General features: G+C 46.3%; 1 protein-coding gene across 1 annotated transcript; it reads left to right on the top strand.

The window, feature by feature from the left end:
- Positions 1-276: 276 nt before the first annotated feature.
- Positions 277-1,073, top strand: LOC100284232 (uncharacterized). The gene has a single exon (NM_001157127.2). The coding sequence runs from the start codon at positions 455-457 to the stop codon at positions 809-811; it is 357 nt and encodes a 118-aa protein (NP_001150599.1). The 5' UTR covers positions 277-454; the 3' UTR covers positions 812-1,073.
- The last annotated feature ends 11,444 nt before the right edge of the window (positions 1,074-12,517 follow it).

Raw genomic sequence — 12,517 nt, forward strand, 5'->3', positions numbered from 1 at the left:
AAACAAACATGTTGTGAAGTGACATTGGTCGATACCGGATCCTCGGCTAGGCGTCGCTCTCACAATCAATGATGCTCTCCACCAGGATGATTAGCGCCGGCCACCGCCATTATCACGGGCCTGGCTGTATCCATGGCACGCACATGTCCCTGACCTTTGACTAGCAGCAGCAGCACAGCTGTGGCCAGTTGTGCGCTCTGCGCCGCGCACCGCGTCCGCCGGCTGCAGGAGGCGCCGCGTTTGCGTTCGCCACCTCCACACGCTTCTCTCTCCTTTATCTTTGTGTCTGCGCCTCCCTCGCACAGACTCTCTCTCACGAGCACAACAGGGCGGCCAGACAGGGTTCCCACAGGCCATCACCACAACACACAAATACAGCTCAGAGCAACTCACACACAGGCTCCTCTCCCCCGTTGCGCAACGCGCTTTCCCCCACTTCACCCGCCTCGGCGCCATGGCTAAGCTCGCGCTGGCGCTCCTCCTCCTGCTGGCCGTGGCGGCGTCCGCGTCGGCCAGCAGCGGGAGCCACCTGGATCTCGACCTGGGCTTCCTCTCCTCTGGGGAACGCCGGAGGGAGTGCCGCGGCACGGTGGCCGAGTGCCTCGCCGAGGAGTCGGATGAGGAGGGCCTTGACCTGGCTGGATCCCACCGCCGCGCGCTCTACGGCGGCGGGTACATCAGCTACGGCGCGCTGCGGCGGGACAACGTGCCCTGCTCCCGCCGCGGCGCCAGCTACTACAACTGCCGCCCGGGCGGCCAGGCCAACCCCTACCACCGCGGCTGCTCCCGCATCACCCGCTGCCGCGGCTGAGGCGGCGCCGGATCCGCCAGACTGCCGAGGAAAGGTCTGGTCCAGGTCCCGGCCCTTTCGCCGACAATAATTTCTTTCGCCTTGTTCGTTCAGGCGCTACCGCCACCGCCACCGCTGTTTACTATAGCACCAGACCTACGGATTGAATTGTTGTATGGATTTGTTTGGCCAAATCTTTGTTCTGTTGTAAAGTAAGGGGAGGGATTCCTGCCCCTGCGCCTGCTTAAAATACTTATATGAACATATCAGTCTTTCTTGTTTTTTTTCTCTCTCTCCCATTGCTTGATTGGTTGGTTCTCGTATGTCCTGCTTGATTTGAATTGATTGTTACAAAACGGCGGATTCTGAGTTCGATTTGCTGGTTGCCGGCTGGCCATGGCCATGGAATGCTGTGGTTTCGCTCAGCCTGGGATTCATCCTTCAGATCTAGGATATGCAGAACCGAACCATGGCCTGGACTGGACTGGAGTGCCAACTCTTGATCTGCAGAAAATCCAGATCCGTTTGTGTTCGTCGCTCCCTGTTCTTGGTTCGATTCCTTCTCGCCTGTGCATGGAGTGCCCCAGCACACCACCGCCACGAACATGGGGAGTAGTGGAAGAACATGCGTCCTTGTTTTGAATCTATAATCTAGTTTACTTACTCCTACAGCGTCTTTCTTCTTTGTTTAATACTACGTACTAGTTCTTGCAGGTTGGATCAGACGATAGTGATGGTCACGTTGCCTCATGTGGTCTCTTGATTGGAACCCCCCATTGCATTTGTTGACCACACGTTGAAGCATTGTTGACAGTATCGTCTGGTAGTACATGTGACCATGTCCATGACTTGCATACGTTCTCAGATTACTTGTGAAATCACAAGCATCAACTAGTATTTTAAGGGGAGGGGGAAAAAATCTTTAATCTTCTGCCATGCTAGTAGGCGTCATGTATATTTTTTTTTATTCGTCTAGACGGTGGTTCTCTGTTCTTCGGCGCCGTGAGCTGTGTGACGCAGCATCTTCATCGTTCAGTGCGCCACGTGGATTTGCTGTTTGTTTGTCGAGGGAATAAATGACCTGTTTATTGTTTGTCAGCAGAGTAGCTGTAAGCTCTTGATGAATGCTGCCTCGGGACGACACGTCCCACAAATATAATTTAATCTGCGGTCGCGTGACACATGCATCTCAAGAGTTTCTGTTTGTGTTCTATTTGGGTATTTGGGTACGTACAGCGGTGGTGTTTAATGTGGAGTTTATTAAGGTAGTGGTGTTTAATGTGAAGTCTTTAAGGTGTTTTAAGGGGATATTTGCAAAAAGTCTTAAAGCCGTCTCTATGTGAAGATACGTCTCTGGCTCATAACCAAAGTAGCAACATATGGCTCACTTCCCACTGTATGAATTTGTTGTCTGTTCTATCGATCTGATGTTGTGCAAATGCATTTAATTATGTATTTATTAACAGACTGCATTTATAGACACTCTATTGTATAATAGAGTCTCTTAGTTGTCTAATGTGCCTGGAGAACCGTTTTGATGTCTCTCCACTATACATGTATGCATCTCAAAGATAAATGAAATTTATAGTTTGCTAGGCACCAAGAGGGAGGCGAGCAGCATTAGTGCTTTGATTGTGTGCTCTTCGTTAAAATATTTGCGTCATAGCTTAGGTAAAACCAGTACATACTACACTGATATGTAATTTAGATGTACACGGTTCTATATTACATATGTTAAACAAACTATGTAATTTAGGTGTACACTTTGTTTCATATATTAAAACTTGTTCTAAATAAAAAGGTACTACATCCATCCTTTTTCGAATATTTATCGTCCGCTACTTTATTTTTAATTATCCGTTCTTGAATATTTATCGTCCGGTAGTTTATTTTTAACTAAACCGCGACAAATAAAAAAGAATGGATGGAGCACAATTAACCTACAAAGCACTATTAAAGACATAAATACAAGGTGCACTAGTTAGATGTCCGTATATTGTTACAGTTTCTATATATTACATACGGTTTCTATATATTACATAGTTTTCTATATATTACATAGTTACATAGGTAGGTCGTGCCTCGGTATTAGATACAACACTGTGGGCTAGGTCTGTGACAGACCGTTCTATTTCCATAAATAATATTTATATTATACTCAAGTATAGAATATAAAATATAGAGATATGTGTGTTATATTGGTTAATTGAGTGCGAATATAAAGCCAACAACTAAAATTTGAATTCATTCGGTCACAATTTTACTTTATTTTTGTATAAAGTGAGAAGAAGAGGGGTGAGACTGAGAGCTCATGACGTCTGACAACAATGGACACCCATGGATACTGATGCTTACTGACATTGGTGTTTTATAGTGATAGAGATATAAGAGCATGTAATATTACGCAAGGACCACTATTGAGCCGTAGTAGCACGGGCCATATAAGAGCAGAGTTGTATATCCGGTTGCATCTCAAGTTGTACCTGGATCTAGATATAGGGTATACACGTGTGCATGTTTATGTGGCAGAACCACCCGAATTATTCCAGCTTAAGTGCCTAAGTCACGCCTCAGGGGCCGTAACACACTTAAATCGGAATAACCCGTCAGTCCCTCAGATCTAGTCTGATAGAGCCACTTAACCAGGATCAAATTCCACAATCTCACTCGAAGGTGAGTCACAGAAGAAATACAATAAAACAGGAAACCTCAAATTAAGTACGGAGTTATTACATAAATCGGAGTTTTTGGAGTAGCAAATAAAGTTCACAAATTAAAGTGCAGCGGATAATCGATGTCGTCGGTAACGAGGAAATGGGCAAGGCCTAGCCCACTACTCCTCATGCTCCTCTCCTGCCGGAGCAACATCCCACTCGACCGTCCAACCCGGTGGCAGGGTGGTAGGCCAAGTCACACCATCAACTACATCCTGCATGGTACCTGCAAAAATGGTGCCACAAGCAAGGCTGAGTATACTAATACTCAGCTAGACTTAACCGGTGTGAGGAGTCTACTCCTCTACCTCTAGACTATGCAGCTGTTTGGCTGAGGGGTTTGGTTTGCCAAAAGCACTAGCTGTTTCTAAAATCAACTTTTAGCTTTTCAAATTCTACCATCATTAACTTAGCTAGATTGGCTCCTTCTAAGCATACATGGTAACAAGCAATTAGTTCAATCAACAAGTTATCTCATGTAATCCACATTTCACTTCTTACTCGATGCAGTACAAGGAATCAAGCAGTCTCATTAGCTGCGAGAAGCAGACGATTCGAATCGAGTTTTAACCTTGCAAGGTAAACCTAAACACACGGCATGTCAGGGTACTCCGACCCCACACATGACAACCGTCCCCATCGATTCCCCGTTCGCGTCCAGGCCTCACCGCCTTGGCATACAATGCTCCACTGACCCCGGCTGCCGCCGTGCAGTGACCGCACTTGTACCCACCATAGCTAGCATGGGAGACCCTGTCTCAGGTCGCATGAGGGATAAAGTCCGCGCCCGGCTTCACTCAGGTACTAGGTTTACCGGTTACCATTTTTCCCGGCATGTGCTTAGTACGTTCAAAAGCTTGACTCAGGTATCCACACATTAATCCTTAATTCATTTTTCCCGTCTCATGGACAAGGCATCCTCCCTGGATCCAAGTTCATAGACCAACATATATCCCATTATCAAGATGAATACAATCAATTCCTGACCTCGCGCGAGTGCTAGAAAAATCACTCGACTTCTACCGAGATCCTGATTAGCAAGCAGCTACTCGACCTAGCATACTAGTATTCATCTCAAAAAGGAGTCCTAAGTTCATGCAACTAGAGGTTTCAAGCAACTCCTACACTTAAGTGCACATTACAGTCCTACAAGCATTAAGTGTAGTAAAGTAGCATATATTAACATGGTTATGCATAAAACCGGGGCTTGCCTTCAATTGCTGGGGCTGCGGGGAGATCCTCAATAGCAGCCTCTGAAGCCTGCTCCTGGTCCTCCTCTTGGACAGGTCCTTGCTCGGGGATGAGCACGTACTCTCCGTCGGCAAGATTACAATCTAATGAATGCAATGCGTAAGATATATGCATGATACAATATGTGCTTTAGAATTTACAACTTTAAAGATGTATGGTCTTTTGAATTTAAACAAGTTAACCTTACTTATGTAAAACCTTTTAGTGGTATACTTGGTAAATTGGGTTAGTTTTAATGGGGTGAGGTTTATTCCTCCTTTTCTTTTCTTTTATTCCTTTTTAATGTTTTGGAGTAGGTTTGAACTACAAGTTGCTTTTATAGAATTCCAAAAATTCTGCAAAAATTACAGTGGCTTGTTACTGGTGTATGATTCTTTGTCTCGAAATTTGGGGTTCAGAAAGTGAATGGTTTTCTCTGGACAAAATTGCCAAATCTTAAGGCAGAAGGGGTACTTTGAACTACAACTATTATTTAACAGTGGGTAATTCTTTAAAACTTATTTTTGCTGGCTTTTAGGTGTCATAACATGACTTGATACAAATTTCTAGTCATTAATACCTTTTAATTCTTTTCCTATGGTTTTCTTAAGGTTTCTAGCCAAAGGGGTGCTTTCTACTACCACTATGTTTGAAAAACATCAAACAACAGAGTTCTTATTTTTCTTAGCTAGTATTTTGTGCAAGAGCAATCATTCTGGAGTTTGGTTTCTTTTTGCTTAAGGGAAGGGGTGGTTTGCATTATTTAAGTCAAATGGCCTTTCTCACAAATTGCTAGCAAAAGGCATGGGTTCACTTCTTTTTCATGGGTTTGTATTTTTCTCTGGTGGTTTATCTCATCATGGACTTAGCTAATTTTTGGTTGCCCATTATCTCATTATTTGAGGTTGTTTATGATTTATTGGGAAAATGCCTTATTACCACTTTGTATTTATTTTCCTTACTTAAAAAGTTAGGCTGGGGTGCTCTGTATTTTTGTAGTGGGGCTCTGGTGGTTATAAGTTCACTGGATTTTTGTTAACCACTTTGGTTATGGTTTTGCAATTTTAATAATTGATTTTCAGTCTACATAAGGCTGATTAAAGCATCTTAATTAGAAACTGGTCCTAATTAATGGTCTCTGCATTTTTCCTAGGTTCTTGGTTGCATAAGTAAACTAGGAAAAATATTACTAATCATTGTTCAACATTTTCTAATGCTTTTCTGATTTTCTCTAAGTTGTGGATAAAATGGCTTTAAATGAATAACTACATCATAATCTCTAATGCTGGGGATTCTACTATTTTTAAACAATGTCTAATTAGGGTATAAGCATCTACAAATTTTCTTAAGCTCAGTACAGAAGAAAAACTAATTTTCCTTAATTAAACAAGGTTTAGGGGGTTTCTGTTTTTAATTTTAAGCTCTAAAATTTAGAACAGAAAGCATATGGTTCAATAATTTTAGATGATAGATCATAATATTCCAGAGCTAGCAAAATTGGTTTGACAGCTTTTCATTAAGATTTCATCAAGTTATGAATTTTCTAAGTTCTTTGGTTATTTAAAAAGAATAACAGAATTGATAAAAGGGAAAAACCACTTTGCACTGGGGTCCCTGGCGGTTTTTCTAAGTTTTCCTCGCGAATCAGTCCTTAGGTTACTATTCATATGAGTCGCTGACATTACAGAAAACCCCTCGGGTTCTACAGAACCTAACCCGAGGTCCTTCTTCTACCTCAAACAGTAGCCGCAGCGAAGAAAAGGGCGGAGGGGCTTACCGGCGGCGAGACTGTTCCGGTGAAGTGGTCGAGGGCGAAGGGGAGGTCGCGGGGATCACAACGGTGTGCGGAACGTCAACGGAGATGGCCGGAGTTGGTCGGTCCACGCGCGCAGGCGGGGATGCTCGTCGGCGGCGAGGAGACCGGCCTGGTCACGGCGAGATAGTTCAATCAAATGGGTCAGGGAGATCCACGGGATGCCAGAGAAGACATGAGCGAAAGGAATTGGGCGGAGACTCACTGGATAGCTCGGTCCACGCGCGGCGGCGGAAGACCGAAGTCCGGTGAGGTTGATCTCGGGCCTCCGGTGAAGTCTGGTCGGGTCCGAGGGCTTGGCGAGCTTCACGGGCTACTGGCGGAGCTAGCCGAAGCACAGGTTGGGCTGGAGGGCGGCTGGAGTGGGCTGGCCACGGCGGCCGTAGCTCTGGCGGCAATGGCGGGCGGAAATACGCTCGCCGGAGCTAAGGAACGGTGGCTGGCCGATGAGGGTGAGTGCGGGGCGAAGAGAGGTGCGCCCGGGGAGGCTTTATAGGCGCGGGCGGGCACGGCCGAGGGCGTGGGCGCGCGGCGGACTTGACCGGACGCCGGGGCGAGCGCGCGCGCGGGTTGGGCGAGCTCTGGCGTGCCGACCAGGGTCGAACACGTGTGCCCGTGCGTTCTGCCCAAGCTCTGGCGCGTGTGGTCGCTTATCCGAGCCTGCTCTCGCCTGGGTCAGTGCACAAAACCTCTTCTCCTCCCCACAAGCTACCATTCTTGTGTGGAGGTCATAGGATTTTGCCTACTGGTTGCAGAGATATGGAGCCAGGAAATCTGGTCTGTCTCCCTGCCCAAACCCGAGGCAAATCCCAAGTTTTGTCGTGTCTAGGGCTCGCGTCCCAATGCCATCTTCTGGCACACGACAGAGGGGTTAGTTAGACACAAATTTGTCAATGGGGCCATTAGGATTCGAGTTAGGGATCAAGGTGAACATCCCTGATCTTTGGCTCAAGGTCTGAATTTCAGAATTCTGAAATTCAGAATTCCCAATGAGTCCCAACAAAAGAAGCTTGATTTGGGGGTTTTCTTGAATTATTTTGGCTAAGCTTTCTCAATCTATCTTGTTGCTTATCAAATATACTTTAACTTATATTATTGGCTCAACTCAAAATTTTAAACTTTTCATTCCCTTTTGCTTATTTTCTTGAATTTTGTTCATGGGGTTCACTTAGAGTTCTTAATTAGGGTTGCACATTCTTATCTTTTCAAGGACTCAATTGTTTTGATCATGACACTTTTAAACATATACTTGGTGAATTCTTTGTCACTTAAGTTATTTTGATGCTCATGCTTACTTTGGTTCACAGGAAGTAATGGCTCTTGGTGTGGCTTTTTAAGAGAAACCCTAGGTGACACTGGGGTGTCACAGCCTTCCCCCCTTAAAGGAATCTCGTCCCGAGATTCAGGCCAGAGTCCTCCCGGGGTGAAGCGAAGGGTGAGACTGATAGGAAAAAGGGTGATGATTGTTATTATTAGGGCAAAACTGCTCTTCGAATGTCATTCTCTTAGCAACTTCAGAAGGAAGTCCTTTTAAGTTTTATCTTTTAGTTACTTCATTCTGAATTAAGATCATATTTTTGGAAATTAGATTCGAAAGGCAGGAGGAGGGGTTGGGGGTGATTACATACCAGCTTCCTTAGGTAGGCAATCGGGGAAGTTGGATCTTAAGAATTCCTCGGTTTCCCAAGTAGCTTCCTCCTCTGAGTGATTACTCCACTGGACCTGGAACATCTTGATCGATTTAGCCCGAGTTGATCTTTCCTTGCAATCCAGAATCTTGGAGGGGTACTCTTGGTACGAGAGATCTGGCTCTATCTCCAATTCTGGCTCTGCTAGAATCTCAGTCGGCAATCGAACACACTTCTTTAGCTGAGATACATGGAATACGCTGTGAATGGCAGACATCTTTGAAGGTAACTTCAGCTTGTATGCCACGGGTCCACATGCTTCAATGATCTCATAAGGTCCAATGTAACGAGGGGCTAGCTTGCCTTTGATTCCAAACCTCTGCACTCCCTTGGTGGGTGATACCTTGAGGTATACAAAACTTCCCACCTCGAACTGGAGAGGTTTCCTTCTTCTGTCATGATAGCTCTTCTGCCTGGCCTGAGCAGCTTCTAGATTCTTCCTGATCAGCTTGACCTTCCTTTCGGCTTCAGTCACCAAATCAGGTCCAAAAACTTCTCTTTCACCAGGCTGAGACCAATTGAGTGGTGTCCTGCACCTTCTCCCATAGAGAGCTTCAAAAGGTGCCATCTTTAGGTTGGACTGATAACTATTGTTATAAGCAAACTCTGCCAAGGAGAGGTGCTTATCCCAGTTCTTGCCACAATCGATCGCACAAGCTCTCAGCATATCTTCCAGAATCTGGTTTACCCTTTTCGTCTGACCATCAGTCTGTGGGTGGTAAGCTGAACTCCTGATTAGCTTGGTTCCCAAAGACTCTTGCAATTGTTCCCAAAATCTGGCAACAAATTGGGCTCCTCGGTCAGAAACAATGGTCCGAGGTAATCCATGCAAACACACGATCCGGTCGATATACAATTCTGCATACTTCTGAGCCTTATCAGTGGTGTGCACAGGAAGAAAATGTGCCACTTTCGTCAATCGGTCCACAATAACCCAAATTGAATCATGATGACGAGAGGTGTTGGGCAGACCCACAATGAAATCCATGCTGATATCGTCCCACTTCCACGATGGTACGGACAGTGGTCGCAAAGCTCCAGCGGACTTCAAGTGGCTTGCCTTAACCCTCTGACAGGTGTCACACTCTGATACATACTGGGCTATCTCCCTCTTCATTCTGGTCCACCAGTACAAAAGCTTCAGATCATGGTACATCTTGGTGCTTCCCGGATGCATAGAGAATTTGGAGAGATGAGCCTCATCCAAAATTTTCTTCTTGAGATCCCGGTCCTTAGGAATTACCAATCTGCTTTTGAACCATAATACACCCTTCTCATCCTGGCGGAAACAATTATACTTCTCAACCTTCTGATGGAGATTCTTCTTGATAATCTGCACTCCCTTGTCACTGAGCTGGGCCATGATAATCTGGTCTTGCAAAGCTGGCTCAACAGAAATGTGAGACAAAGAACCAGAAGGAATCACTTCAATTTGCATCTTGCTCAACTCATCACACAAGGTGTTAACACGAGAATCCATCAGAATACAGTTGCATTGCAACTTCCGACTCAAGGCATCAGCTACCACATTAGCTTTCCCTGGGTGATAATGTACCTCCAGGTCATAATCCTTGATCAGCTCTAGCCATCTTCTCTGCCTCATGTTGAGATCAGCCTGAGTAAAAATGTACTTAAGGCTCTTATGATCAGTGAAGATGTTGCAGTGGGTTCCCATTAGATAGTGCCTCCACATCTTCAATGCATGAACCACTGCTGCTAACTCAAGGTCATGAGTGGGATAATTTTGCTCATGAGGCCTGAGTGCTCTTGAGGTATAAGCAATGACTCGGTTGTCTTGCATCAAGACACAACCTAGCCCGGTGCCAGAGGCATCACAATATACATCAAAAGGCTTGCTGCTGTCGGGTTGCGCCAATACTGGTGCTCTGGTCAGATGCTGCCTTAACGCATGGAAGGCATCTTCGCACTTCTGACTCCACACAAATTTGACTTCTTTCTTCAGCAACTCAGTAATAGGCTTCGCAATTCGAGAGAAGTCCGGAATAAATCTTCGGTAATAACCAGCCAATCCCAGAAAACTCCGAATCTGGCGAACAGTTGTTGGTGGCCTCCAATTCATCACCTCTTGCACTTTATCAGGATCAACAGCTATTCCATCCTGAGAGATAGTGTGACCCAAGAATTTGATTTCCTTTAGCCAAAAATCACACTTGGATAGCTTGGCATAAAGGTGGTGCTCTCGCAGACGTTGAAGCACTACATGCAAATGCCCGGCATGTTCTTCTTCGTTCTTCGAGTACACCAGAATATCATCGATGAAAACCACTACGAACTTGTCCAATTCTGGCATGAAAACAGAATTCATCAGATACATGAAGTATGCTGGTGCATTTGTCAGCCCGAATGACATCACCAAAAATTCATACAGCCCATATCTGGTTGAGAATGCCGTCTTCGGAATATCACTTGCTCGTATTTTGATCTGATGGTAGCCAGAGCGAAGGTCTATCTTGGAAAACACCTTGGCCCCGACCAACTGGTCAAAGAGAACGTCAATACGAGGCAAAGGATACTTGTTCTTGATAGTTACCGCATTAAGAGGGCGGTAATCTATACACAGCCTCAAGCTTTCATCCTTCTTCTTCACAAATAGCGCTGGACATCCCCAAGGCGAAGTGCTTGGGCGAATAAATCCCTTATCCAGCAACTCTTGCAACTGCTTTTTCAACTCTGCCAACTCAGCGGGTGGCATTCGGTAGGGCCTCTTAGAAATTGGGGCCGTTCCCGGTTGCAACTCGATGGCGAATTCAATATCCCGGTCCGGTGGCATTCCTGGCAATTCATCAGGAAAGACATCTGCATACTCACAGACCACTGGGATCTTCTTCAGGGGTATCTCCGTCATAGAGAAAGCACATGACTGAGAAGAACCCTGACTAGGCAGAATCAAAGTGAAATTCCCGCAGAAAGGAGAATTAACTTCCACGGTACGACTGGCTACATCAAGCACAACTTGGTGCAAGGTCATCCAATTTGCTCCTAGAATAATGTCCACATTTTCCAATCCCAACACAAGAAGAGTGGTTTTGACAATGTGGCTTCCCAGTTGAATAGGCACACTTTGGTTTAATTGGTTAGTTGCAATTTTACCCCCAGGTGTGACTATCATGAATGACCCTTTTGAGTGAGAGAATGGCAGTTTGCAATTAGCACTGAACTTTTGGCTAATGAAACTATGAGATGCACCAGAATCAAACAGAATTAAAGCAGGTTGATTATAAACTGAAAAGGTACCGGTCATGATAGGAGCTCCTTCTGGCACTTCCTCTAGAGCAGTGAAGTTGAGCTTCCCTTGCCTGACTTGCACCTTCTGCTTTCTTCCCTTGTCTTGATTTGGTGCTGGCATCTGCCTCTGCTGGTTCCTGGGTCAATTCTTGGCATAGTGGCCCACATTGCCACAAGTGAAACACTTGTTCCCATTGCCCTGGCGGAACTGCTGCTGCTGCGGAGGCTGATTGTTCCTTGGGGCGGGAGCTGGATAGCGGTTGGGTGCCGGCTGCTGCTGCTGCTGAGGTGGCCTGATCACCCATCTGCCTGCCTGCTGCTGAAAACCCCTGCTCTGATTGTGAGAAACAATCCGGAACCTCTGAGCCTGAGCGGATGGTGCTGCCATTGGTGCCTTCCTCTTCTTCTCTGCCCGGTGAGCAACAATGCAATCCTCCTGAGAGATGGCCATGTTGACCAACTCATTGAAGCTATTGGCCCGGACAGTGTTGAGTCGTTCCCGCAGCTTGGTATTGAGACCCCTGCGGAAGCGATCCCTCTTCTTTTCATCGGAATCAGCATGATACCCTGCATACTGGCATAAGTCGTTGAAGGCTTGCGCATACTGCAGTACCGTGCGGGTTCCTTGATTGAGGGCCAGGAATTCATTCAACTTCCGATCAAGAATGCCAGCTGGAATGTGGTGTCCTCTGAAGGCGGTCTTGAATTCCTCCCAAGATACTTCATGATCAGCGGGGAGCATAGCACGGAAGTGGTCCCACCAAGTCCGAGCTGGGCCGCGAAGCTGCTGTGCGGCGAAGCGAGCCTTGGCCTCATCAGGGCAGTCTCCCGTGAGGAGGGGAAACTTGGACTCGACGACGCGAAGCCACACGTCGGCGTCCAACGGATCCTCTGCCTTGGTGAACAAGGGCGGCTGCGTGCTCAGAAACTCCTGGTATGTTGCCATAGCCGGAGGTCGCTGATGCTGGCCTCCACCATGATGCTGTTGGTGGGGCTGGCGCTGCAAGAGCTGTCGCAGAATCTCATTCTGCTGGGC

This window comes from Zea mays, chromosome 10, assembly GCF_902167145.1.
Source record: "Zea mays cultivar B73 chromosome 10, Zm-B73-REFERENCE-NAM-5.0, whole genome shotgun sequence".
Taxonomy (NCBI): domain Eukaryota; kingdom Viridiplantae; phylum Streptophyta; class Magnoliopsida; order Poales; family Poaceae; genus Zea; species Zea mays.